Source organism: Onychostoma macrolepis, chromosome 16, assembly GCF_012432095.1.
Source record: "Onychostoma macrolepis isolate SWU-2019 chromosome 16, ASM1243209v1, whole genome shotgun sequence".
NCBI classification, from domain to species: domain Eukaryota; kingdom Metazoa; phylum Chordata; class Actinopteri; order Cypriniformes; family Cyprinidae; genus Onychostoma; species Onychostoma macrolepis.
This window is the reverse complement of record NC_081170.1, coordinates 25357160-25370684: the sequence shown is the minus strand read 5'-3', so window position 1 is coordinate 25370684 and position 13525 is coordinate 25357160. Positions and strand designations below refer to the sequence as shown.

The 13525-nt window shown below is 40.0% G+C and overlaps 1 protein-coding gene across 1 annotated transcript in view; it reads right to left on the bottom strand.

The window, feature by feature from the left end:
• The window catches only part of ano10a (anoctamin 10a), a 46454-nt gene that overhangs the window by 5536 nt on the left and 27393 nt on the right, over positions 1–13525 (bottom strand). Inside the window, exon 14 of the mRNA XM_058745801.1 lies at positions 6264–6380. Coding sequence (XP_058601784.1) covers positions 6264–6380 — 117 coding nt within the window. The remainder of the gene's footprint in view (positions 1–6263; positions 6381–13525) is intronic.

Genomic DNA, 13525 nt, shown 5'->3' with positions numbered 1-13525 from the left:
ACACTCCCTATGCATCCGGCGGGCTGAATTAGCATTAACAAAAGTGAGAATTAAGGTGTTCAAACAAAGGTGGTTGACATGCACCTAAATGGAACAAATATTCTGGATTACAAGGAAGGTCCTGATGGGCAAACTGGGATAATTAATGGGACCTGTCAGTATTGATTATGCTAGAAGGAGGTGGGTTAAAAGATTTGAAGCTTCTGCAATTCCAACATACTATTACTCATGTTAACAACTAGTCAAATTCAAGTGCTCAGGGTCAATAATTCATTCGAGGTTGAACAGCTGTGTACAGTCCCATCACATTGATAAGATATTGTCTATACAGCCTAATCATTCATGAAAAAACCATAAAGGTGATTTTGGTCCAAAGTCTGACTCGCAGTTTGGCATCGCCACCACTGCAATGCTGGCTGTATGTGTTGACTTCATTTCGCCTAACACCATTAAAGGTTAACGTGGGACATGTCACATTCTCATGGACTTCAGCAAGTTGACAGATTGCCTCAGATGGCTGGCTTGTTCCACTTCCTGTGACGGTGGTCAGGCAATGATGCGAAAGCAGACTGAAGCTGACGAGGTCCATCACGCAACCAACATTCTTTGACTAGTCTGAGGCTCTGGGGTACTGGCCTATTTGGCCCGGTCCAAATTCCAGCTCTAGTGCCAGAGACTGGGCCATTAGTATGCAAAATGTGATCTGACAACTGTAGCTTTTTGGCCCCTTTAAGTGTACAGAGGGGGCCAGGGTACAAGATAAAACCCTAAAAAGTGTTTCAAGTCTAATGTAAGCAACCAAAACATTTTCAATGGTCTGGCTCTGTGTGGCACAATTTTTCCACTTATAGTTTCTAAAAAGTTTCATTTATGATCTATAATATCCCAAGGTGTCCACCCCAAAATTTTAATCTGATCAATGACCACTGATCAACTTCTACAGGAGTGTCCAATCCTGCTCCTGGAGAGCCACTGTCCTGCAGAATTTAGCTTCAACCTCTATTAAACACACCTAAACAAAAGTAATCGAAGTCTCAAGATTACTATAATCTCCCAGGTAGATATGTTGGGACAAGCTAAACTCTGTTGGATGTTGGCCCTTCAGGACCAGGATTGGACACCCCTGACCTTCTAGTTAACGTGGTAAGTGTGGTACACTTCGTTTGCTGAACGCACACTTGCAATGGGTTGAATTGCTCCGAAGGTAGGAAAAATCCTTAATATGGTATTTACAAAAGGGTCAGGAGGTATGATTAATTGCATTAATTTTTATCACATTATATATTTTTATAATTACCCACACTAAATTAGTGTGTTAAACTGACGGCCCGGGTTCTAAGATATATGGCCTCCATCATTCAACAAATTGACATCTGTTGGAAAAAGCAAACCATTAATTCTCAGTTCTAAAACGAAGCAAATTAAAACCTAGGACACAGCATGCATGCAAAATACAAGCTGCCTTTTAAAGGGAGAAACAGCTCTTATCAACACTTTCTACTTATGGATGTGAACTGTAGACACCAACATCTTTTCAAGACAACCGTATCTCTACAATCCAACCCCCCACTTCGATCGAGCTCAAGTATCAACGTTAAAGTGAGAAAATATACAAATGTGAATTAACACACAGATGCTTCCCAACCATTTCCCTTCATCTTCAAGGGAGATCACGTCTGATCCTCAATGCCAGCCTCTTTCTTTGTTTTCTATTCCTATCAGCCACTCATACAGCTGTTACGGGTTAAAAAGGTCTCATTCAGCAAAACAGAAAGGCTAAAATCGCCAGTCGCCATAATGGTTCCATGATAGTGTTGGCAGCTTGGCCTTTTCCTGAAGTTCACCCCGGATCTTTTCCAAACACTGGCCACTAACAGGGGGTTTCCACTGCTGCTGAAAGTGCCGGCTATTTTCAGAGTCCCTTTGCCCTAGAGCAGTGGGAGCTTTTCTCCTGACAGCTGTCTTCACCCTCTCAAGCTGCTGAACACATGGAAATACAGCTAAATGGCGCCATGTGCTGCTAGCTCATCACTAGCACTCTCAAACCACTGGACCAAGCACCTCCCCGAGGTCCTGCAGTCTTATATCACCAACCAAATGCACCGTTTAACTGCAGTCGGCACTTTTGAACTCTTAACAGAACTGGACGAGGCCGCTGAAGCTATTAGCTACCGTCCATCATTCTGATGGAGCGACTCTGGTGAAGACGCACCGCCAGCACTGGCAGAGGGATGAGCTGGTGTCAGGTGAAGTTTGTGAGAGAGAATTGGAGGGGTAGAAGCCCAGAAACATCACGTCTTCAGTCATCCTGAAACATAATCAATATGTGTTTTACGACCCGCGTCTCTCTGCTAAATTAAAAGAAATGTTAGGCGGATGAAACTTCGATGGAGTCCCGCCTTCATCGCAGATTGTCAGCCAAGTGCTTCATCATTCCATTAAATGCGCTGTCTTGATTTCGCTGTGAGAATGGTCTTCCCTTTTCAGTACCTACATTCCCACAGCTACACAGATGATCATTGACTACACAGTCTTCATGAAACTGGGGCCATCAAGATGCTTTCATGGCTTCCTCCTTGAATAAATAATAAACGAACAATCATGCCAATCAGGATTTAACTGCTCATTCTCTATAGGGTCAAGGGTTAAATGCAGGATAGGTAATTTGGTAAAAACATTTGTTATGCTGGCTGAAAGTCTCTTCACATCCCGATAGCAATCGCTAAGTTAAGTGGACTAAACGTATAATATCATCTGTGGAAGGTGTAAGACCATAAAAAAAGCACGTTCCATTACGCTATTGCAGACCGAGCAAGATTGGAAGGCGTTATTATTGTAATATTATGTGCTTTGTACTGTAATGTTTTGAAAGCATCGCATTCAACCCTCCACTAACGCCTTCTCTCATTGTGACGCTAATTAGACTCTTGTCTGCCTGTGTGCGTTCATATGTTTTGCGTAGCTTTTTTGCAAGGAGGGTGGGACCTTATGCTTTCAAAGCTAGCTTGCTATTGCTAACCTCTCCGAAATCATCTACCCTACCGTTAAACACTGAATCATATTTTAGATTTTTCTTGTAGTTACTCAAGATAGTGTATGGAACATATAATCTCAGCATTAGCTTTATATTATAAAGTAATCGCCGAAATTTATTCATAATCTTCAAGAAGATTCAGCTGTAAATGTAGCCTAGTATTCTGATCCAGCAACATATCAATTGCAACTCATTACATTGAATGTTTTAATAATGCCTGATTTTAAAGGGCTCTCGAAAAACCCACATAATCACTTTACAGATCTGAGAGTGCTGACATATTTCTTATAGGACATTTGGGAAGGACATATCAAAGTGTTCCTCCCCTCTATTTAAAAAGCCAATAGGCTTTATATCACAGCATTGAACCATGATTTGGTACATGTTGCAAGTCAGTGATATAAGAGCAGGGATATTTTCATTCTAGGGATCAATTAATTGGACAGGCCAAGTCATCAATAACTCTTGGTCTTTTGAGAAACAAACAAGCTATAATAGATAATAAATATGAACTAAACGTCATAAAAGCTTTTAGTTTTGTTTGTCTTCTTTTTTGACCTTTTGCTTCACAGAATGATAATAATAGCTATTAAAGCGATAGTTCACCCAAAAATGAAAATTGTCACCATTTAATCACCCTCAAGTAATTCTTCTTCTGTTGAACACAAAAATATATATTTTGAAGAATGTTGGTAACCAAATTTACCATTGACTTCCATAGTGTATTTTTTATTTTTTGTCCACACTATGGAAGTCAATGACTACCAGCAACTGTTTGGTTATTAACATTCTTCAAAATATCTTCTTTTGTGATCAACAGAAAAAAAGAAACTCATACAGTCTTGGAACTACTTGATAATGAGTAAACGATGAATTATCTCTTCAAAGGCTAGATGTCAGGATGTCCTTCTTCATTGGCTAAAAATGAACTAATCACATGGCATTTACAGCTCAGGTGACTGCCTTAAAAAACTGGAACTGAATGCACATGAGTGAAATGGCAGAATTCAATTCACAAACTTTCAGGGGGTCCTGCACCAGCCGAGCAACTGCCATTGAGATCAATGACAGTGTAAACGAATAGCTCTCCCCAGGTATTTTAAACCCTCTTGTCTTGCACATATTTATCAATGTCTGCTTTTCAGCAAACAAGGTAGAACCAATTGATATTCATAAACCAGTTGATTTTATAATCTGCCCCCCCACTATTTTCCGTTCCTACACCATTGCACACTACTGCAGCGATTTGCTAAAACCAACACATAAAAATGCAAAACTCTCAGAGTAGTGCTCATCATGTATCCAAATTAACTGGAAAATATTATAATCCACAGCATTAAGAGACAAAGGGGGGCCATATCGCACACATCTTATCTGCTGTTAGTGAGGGGAGGAAACACAAGGCCACATTAAGGATAACGCTGGATGCCAACAGCACACGCCAGCTCATTGTCATTCACAATCCAACTGTGCCATATCACTAGAGCCATGGCAACGGACTTACCGACCGAGGGCTCGTCTCTGCAGAAATAAAGCCATTGAATCCTGTTAAAGCGTGTCTATGCTGTCGCTTTGACAGACATTGTATGGAATCATTATTAATACTTCAGATAATAAAGCACGGCCATTCCTTTTTTAAAAGAGAGACAGTGGTCTGAATTCATTACCACGAATGTTCCAAATGTAAATCACTGTTTCAGTCTAATTGAGGCAGGGTAAGGTTCATATCCATAATAAATTACTGCCACTGGCACCACCTACCTTGACTTCTAAATAACAGTAAAAATCACAGATAGACACAAACACATTAAAGGGATAGATAACCCAAAAATGAAAATTATTTTCCTTCATCGTCATGTCATTCCAAATCTCTATGATTTTCTTTACTGTGTGAGATATCTTAAAGAATATGCCAACTGTTTGTGTCCATACTAAAAACATTGGACCCCAATGACTTTCACTGGACAAGAGAAAAGAACGACGTACATAAATGATGGCATAATTTTAATTTTTAAGGCTTCAGGATATTTTCAGGTTTTGTTCAGAAACGAATATTTCCATACTGTTTGTACTAGTGTGTTAAATTGATGAAAAATGTACGTTTAAATTGTTACAAAAATCTATTTCAAATAAATGCTATTCTTAGAACTTTATATTCTTCAAAGAATCCTGAAAAGAAAAATGTATCAGGGTTTCCCTTTCATAAAATATAAAACAGCTATTTTTAACTGCAATATTAATATTTTGAGTTTCCACTGTTTTCAAATTAAAGACACATGATACAGGATTTTTATTTTATTTTTTTACCTACGATATCAACAAGCAGCTAATACTATAATATATTATTGTATGTTTTTATTTAAAAAATTGCATTTTTAAAATCACAGCAAAGTCTCACCATTTATGCATTATTAAACATCTTCATATTTCTTCAAAAATAAGAGCTGATGAATCAGATTAATCTAAATTAGTATCAACTGTGATTATGCAAATAAACATATTTTATCAACAATGTAATATTTCCTTATTGAGTCATTATTTAAAAATTGACTTTTTTTTTTAATTGATTTACAAATAACCAAATTTATTTCAGAGATGATAACGGAGCTCTGCTTGCTGAATTAAACATGCAACATAATGAGGTCATAAGACAGCAATGTTGCATACTACTGTTTGAAATATTTAACACTGCAAAATACATACTGTCTCAATGTTATTTAAAAAGAAATAAAAAGAAGGCAGTTTGCAGCAATCAGCAATGTCAGTATTTTATTCCAAACATATCCTTTGTCTTTTGAGGAAAACTGTTTTTTCCCCTCATTATTAAGTCTGCTTGGGCAGACTGCAGCATGTGTTTCTTTGTGAGTGACCTACTTCTTATGCCACATACGAGGTGATAAACATCTACCTAAATAGCTAAACCTCATTAGCAAATACTACCTGAACACACGCTGTATGTCAGCAGAGTATCTCAGCATGTACAAAGGTCTCTCTGGATCATTTAATGATCAGAAAGCATGTTAATGCTGCTCTCGCCTCTCTGAGCTGAGAGATAATGGTCGCCGCATCACCACTTATTTTGACGCAGACATGTGTTGTTGACTCTGTGAAGCCCACCGAGGCATGACTGTTTGCACTGAAGTACTTCCTGACAGGGCCTGTCATATACACGGTCACATTTCCTGTTTGCATGCAATAGATATGTGCACATGTACAAATGTGTACTCACCCTTTTCTTAAGAGCTTCTAGGGAGTCAAACTCCAGCTTGGCTAGTTTGACTTGGATATGTTTAGGAACATCTGGAATGACGAATGCCAGGATGAATTTGAAGGCAAGGAGAACATGCTGCAATAAACAGAAAAAGACAACTTTACTACACAGTTTTCATGGACTGTTGTTATGTAATTGTCTATATGTAATATAATTATGTGCTAATTACACCTGAAATATGTTTTATTATGTGTTTAAGAGGGTTTTTTATTTTTTTATTTTAGCAACTTGATAATGTTTAATTCCAGACTGATCGTGACATTTAACAGAGAGGCTTTTTTTTACAACGTGAACCTCTCTTGACAAACAGAGACAGATCAAATCAAAAGGGAATGTATTTCAGTCATATTGAATGGCTGGATGATTTTTATGGCTCTCTATGTGTTCAAAGGCCACATTAGTGAGATGTATGCTGCTGGCAGAGTGTCAGCTGTCATTGCTCACTGGAGTCAGTGTGTTAAATAGATCACCACATGCCCACTGCCTCTGAAACCAGCTCGCTATTCACCTTTGTGTGATCCAAAGAGATCTAAAGAACTCTTGATGGTTTAAGTAAATTCATTAATAATAAATGCGTACTTTAACCCCTTTCAACAGAAGGATGTCCTGGCTTTATTTGAATTCTGCCCTTAAAGTTAATGAAATGATACTGCAGTGCATGTAACTTCCATAATGTGAATACATAAATTTAAGGGTGGAATGGGATTTCCTGTTGACTTACAAAAAAAACTAGTAATTAGTTCACCCAAAATTTTGTCCATAAGCCTTTCGTTCATCTTTTAAACACAAATGAATACATTATAATGAAACACAGAAATTTCGGTCCTTACATTCAAATTCACCCAAAACTTCATTAAACTTCGTAAAAGTAATTCATATGAATAAAGCCGTTTAATCCAAATCTTCCAAAGAGTCACAATCGTAAGCTTTTATTTGAATCTAAACATTGATTAACACACCTACATGGTGTACATCAAAGATGGTAAACACAGAAGATCGAAATTAGTAGCTTGACGCATGAGAACAAATCTCATTCGTACTTGATGAAGTTCAAACATGCTTGTGTTATATGCGAGAACAAACCTCAATGGTTCTTGTGAGTCAAGCGAACTCGTATTAGCTTACGTTTACCATATTTGATGAGCTATAGGTACGTTTATATGTTAATAAATGCCTCAATTAAACCTCTTTAGTATATAAAGTGATTGTGTCTCCTCAGAAGACTTGGATCAAACCACTGGATTTACATGGATTGTTTTCGAGATGTCTGTGTGAATCATTTTGAAGTGTCAGAAGTGTTGGTTGCATGAATATTTCAATGAAAAGACAAATCTCTCAGGTTTTGTTAAAAATATCTTCATTTGAGTTTCAAAAATGAACAAAAGTGTAATGGATCTGGAACAACATGAGGGTGAGCAACTGATGTAAATGTAGCACAGTTAGCTCACATATGCAACTGAACTGATGGTCTATAAAATTCACTATAAACTGCATCTGTCTTAATCTCCCTGATAGTCAGCTATTGTAGACTAATGTGGAAAATGTTCCAGCTCTGCTTTGGATGCAGTAGTTTAGCTCAGATATTAATGATCAGTGTCAACACTCTAAAAAGCTCCTGAAAGTCAGAGAAGAAACATTAGCTAAAGCTGTGACTGATGGAGACAAAGGAACTCCTGGGACTCGTCAACAGATTTCTGTGAAAATCAAAACAAAATTTGCTCTTCTTGTGTGGATGACATAAATTAGGATTATGGCATTATAAAATGATGACAAAGACTGAATATTTTGATGTTGCTTGGGAAATACACCAAAATCCAAATTGCTCTTTTGAGACTCTGGGCCATTTACACGCACAGACATTCACATAGTTCATTATCTGAAGTTAAATGACCCAAATTCATATAAATATATGACTCATCACTCTCATGGCCCAATTGTAGCTTTATTGTGCTAGAAAACCTTGCTTTCATCTAAATTTCATTCATATTTAACAGTAAATGTATTCTCCCAAAGGTAATAACACACATTGAATACTTAATTTCTGCATTCACAGTAGTCATAGAATGTTAAAAACAAATCATCATCATATATCATCAAAGGATATACTCACTAAATGGACTCAACAAATCTTGCCTCGTTCTATGCTACACAAAATTACAGAAATGGTTGAGCATATTGCTAAGCTAATAAGATATGCTAATTAAAATAAAAAACGTAGCACATGCAAGTATTGGGTGAAATAGTCAGCTTTAATGGAACGTTTTTTATCAGCACTTCTGTTTCAGTCTTGAATGAAATTAGTTCATAGTCAAACTTTAGTGCAGTCATATTAGCAAAAGTTCTGCAATATTTTGCAGGCTTTTTGTTCCATTGTTTATCGTCAAGTGTAGTGATGTATGAAGCACCTCTCGTGCAATAGTCACTTTACAACCAAGTCGCTTTCTATTGGTCAATGTGGCAAACTTGTGTGACAAACTTGAACCCAATGCAAAATATGCAGAATGATTTTGCTCTTGTGAGCAATTCCAGATTGCGAAGATTCCAATTGAAATTACTAGATTTTGCCAGTGAAAATTTGCTGAATGGTTAATGTGACCACATTAGGATTTCAGTTAAAAAAAATGCCTGCAATGCTTAGATAGGTAACTCGCTAGACTTTGGAACAGATCTCCTGAGTTTATCTGAAAATTGATTTGAAATTTTCACCAGCAAGCCTAAAGAAACTCTCTGCACTAAGTAGCACTGCAGTCAGATATGGGTTTGAGAGCACTAACTGAATGATTCATCAGTGATTTATCACAACAGTACACCAGTAACAGACAAGCACAGTCTCCTGCAGGGCGCAGCCTAAAACAAGCTGAGAGCATGTGCAGAAGTGTGACTCAAAATGATGTTGCATTTGAGCATGAACTGTGGAAAATGCCACCCTCTCTTCAGGCTGATTGCTGTCTGAGTGAGAGAGGAGTGTGATGCAGAGACTGAGAATCTCAGGACTGATATAACGTGAGAACAAAGCCCAGATTATTTGTGCAGTCACATTTTTCCCAGACAAATGTGTCATTATTGCAGATATACTTAAAAAGACAAACACACCACAAATACAGACAAATATGGAATTGTTTGAATAGGTAAACAGAACCCTAATAATAAAATCCTAATATTAAAGGAGACCTATTATGCCCCTTTTTTACAAGTCTCAGGTGTTTCCAGAATGTGTCTGAAGTTTCAGCTCAAAATTCCACACAGATAATTACATATATATTATTTTGAAAATGGCTATTTTGAGTGAAAGCAGAAACACGCTGTTTTCGTGCATGTCTCTTTAAATGCAAATGAGCTGCTGCTCCCTGCCCCCTATTCCAGAATAGGGCTGTGCCTTTACAACTTCAGATAATCTGCTAAAAAAATCTGTTTGGTTTTGATTATCATGTCTATCATGCTGAAATCATGCGTTTTAACCCATACAAGTTTAAACTTTTGATTTACGGTTTTCTGAGTGCACACATCTGAAGCACATGCACAGAAAGCGGCTGTCACGCGGCATGTGAGTACTAAACTAAGTTCTCTTTTATGTCTTACTGTGCTTAAACTGTCAAATACACACAAGTTTATGTTAAAAACACACATGAGTTACAAAAACAGTCGGTTATGTCTGTGAAGATAAACAGCTGGGAAAGAAATTGCATGTTTATATTAGATCTGTGTGGCAGCAGCGTAATATACAGTAAATAAATCAATAAATCCACCGCTCTCTTGTCTCCTCTGAGGCTGGGACATATAGGGTTCTGTCCTCGTCAGTGCAGCCAAACACAAAACAGTTAGCATGCTTTGCTCGAACTTCCCCCATGGCTTTAGAACTCTTGAGTTATTTGCACAAGGCTATTGGCTGGGCCAATCAGAAGCCGGCCACAGCTGTTTTCACGGTAGTGTGTTAGGCTGTATTTATCAGAGGTCCGAGCGCTGACGCGAAGCATCAGCGAAGCGTTCAGCCTCCTCGTGTGAAGACAGACGAGGGTAAAGACCATCGACTTTTCCTGCGCCGAATTTAACCGAGCAACGACACCGAGCGACACACTTAAGTATCTTTTCTTTTTCCCCTTCCTTACACACTCTCCGTTTCCATCCTCTTTCCTGCCACCTCTATCATGTGTTTCCAAACTATTCCGGTTCTCTCTCAACCACGCTCTAACGTCCCACGCAGACGGCAACGTAATCCTGCTAACCTGCGCCTTATCTCTACCTCCTTCACTACACCTCTTTCCTTCTCTGTGGGTCTCTGGAATTGTCAGTCAGCTGTCAACAAAGCTGACTTCATTTCTGCTTTTTCTTTAAAATCCACGCCAGCATCTTGGGCTTGACTGAGACCTGGATTCGTCCAGAAGACTCAGCAACCCCAGCTGCTCTCTCTACTAATCTCTCTTTCTCTCACACCCCGGCAAGTTGGCCGGGTGGAGGCACTGGTCTGCTCATTTCTAACAATTGGAAATACTCAACCCGCTCTTCCCTATGCAATTACAACTCATTTGAATCTCATGCCATTACTGTATCAGCTCCGATAAAACTCCAGATCGTGGTCATTTACCGTCCCCTAGCCAAATTCTAGCCACCTTCCTAGAGGAGCTGGACGGGCTGCTGTCCTCTTCGTGGAGGATGGCACTCCACTCCTAGTCTTTGGTGATTTCAACATTCACCTAGACAAGCCTTATGCTACAGACTTCCATGCACTCCTAGCTTCGTTTGATCTCAAACGCCTTACCACTACTAGCACGCACAAATCAGGCAACCAACTTGACTTAATTTACACACGCAATTGTACTGCAGATAACATTCTGGTACAACCGCTACATACTGGACCATTTCTTCATTACATTTACATTACACTTTGCTTCTCCTGTGCCACCAACCCCTACCAGTTACTTTTAGACGAAACCTGCGCTCCCTTTCTCCTTCCCATCTTTCCTCTGTGGTATCCTCCTCTCTTCCTTCACCCACCCATTTCTCATCTCTGGATGTAAACGCAGCTACTGAGACTTTATGCTCTACCTTAACCTCTTGTCTAGACGACATTTGTCCTCTCTCCTCTAGGCCCGCACGGGCTGCTCCTTCCAACCCCTGGTTATCCGAGGTTCTTCGTGAACATCGGACTACACTCAGAGCGGCAGAGAGAAAATGGCGCAAATCAAACGATCTGTCGGACCTCAGTAGGTACCAGTCTATGCTCACATCCTTCTCTGCTAAAGTCCACACTGCCAAATCCTCACATTTCCGCAACAAGATCGACATCTCTTCAGAACATTTAATTCCCTCCTCTGTCCCCCTCCACCTCCTCCCTCCACCTCTATTACAGCTGATGACTTTGCCACTTTCTTTACAGACAAAACTAGATCAATCAGTGGTCAGTTTTCACCTCCACGCACACAGGACCCTCACCCTACCACATCCACTGCTAAAACTCCCATCTTTTCTTTCTGTCCACTCACTGAAGCTGAAGTATCCAAGCTTCTCCTCTCCAACCATCCTACAACATGTCCTCTTGACCCAATCCCCTCACACCTTCTCCAAGCAATCTCACCCACACTCTTACCTGCACTCACACACATCATCAACACATCCCTACTCACAGGTAACTTCCCCATTGCGTTCAAGCAGGCTCGGGTATCCCCACTGCTCAAAAAACCTACATTAAACACTTCTCTTATAGAAAACTACAGACCTGTCTCTCTCCTTCCGCTCATAGCGAAAACACTTGAACGAGTTGTCTTCAACCAAGTCTCACTGTTTCTTTCACAGAACGACAAACTGGATGCTAAACAGTCAGGTTTCAGGAGGGGCCATTCAACTGAGACTGCGCTTCTCTCGGTCACTGAAGCCCTGCGAATTGCAAAAGCCCATTCCAAATCATCAGTCCTCATTCTGCTGGACCTATCTGCCGCTTTTGACACTGTCAATCATCAGATACTCCTGTCCACCCTCTCATCACTGGGCATCTCTGGCATTCCACTTCGCTGGTTTGAATCCTATCTCACTGGTAGGTCTTTCAGGGTGGCCTGGGAGGTGAGGTATCCAAAGCACATACACTGGTCACTGGGGTTCCTCAGGGATCAGTTCTTGGACCCCTCCTCTTCTCCACATACACTACATCACTGGGTCCCATCATACAGGCACATGGATTCTCATACCATTGCTACGCTGATGACACACAGCTCTACCTCTCTTTTCAACCAGATGATCCAACGGTAACTGCAAGGATCTCAGGTTGCCTGGCGGACATCTCGGCATGGATGAAAGAACATCACCTGCAGCTCAACCTGGCAAAGACTGAGCTTCTTGTCCTCCCTGCCACTCCGACTCTACAGCATGACTTCACGATCCAGTTAGGTTCATCAACAATAACCCCATCAACTTCGGTCAGAAATCTTGGTGTAATCTTTGATGATCAGCTGACCTTCAAAGACCACATTACAAAACTGCTCGATCTTGCAGGTTTGCACTATATAACATCAGAAAGATCAGGCCCTTTCTGACAGAGCATGCTGCACAACTTCTTGTCCAGGCCCTTGTCATTTCTAGGCTGGACTATTGCAATGCTCTTCTGGCTGGACTTCCGTCTAATACAGTCAAACCTCTACAAATGATTCAGAATGCAGCGGCACGACTGGTCTTCAACGAGCCCAAAAGAGCCCATGTTACACCTCTCTTTATCTCCCTGCACTGGCTACCAATCACGGCTCGCATCAAGTTCAAGACACTGATGCTTGCATATAGAACAACCACTGGCTCAGCACCCGTTTACTTGCACTCTCTATTAACAAACTACATCCCCTCCAGAAATCTGAGATCTGCTAGTGAGCGACGCCTCGTGATACCATCACAGAGAGGCGCAAAATCACTCTCTAGATCATTCTCATTCACCATTCCTGGCTGGTGGAACGATCTTCCCACCTCTATCCGGAATGCTGGATCCCTGTCAATCTTCAAGCAACAACTGAAAACTCATCTCTTTCGACAGCACTTGACTTCATCCTAAACTTAAAAAAAAAAAAAAAAAAAAATTATCTTTACTTATTCCTTCCTTTGGTAGTTTGTATTTATTTGAACAATGTCTGAGACTTGGTGTTGCAAGCACTTCGTATGTCTGATTGCCTCTTCAAGATTAATCGCTCGATGTATTCCCCAATTGTAAGTCGCTTTGGATAAAAGCGTCTGCTAAATGACTAAAT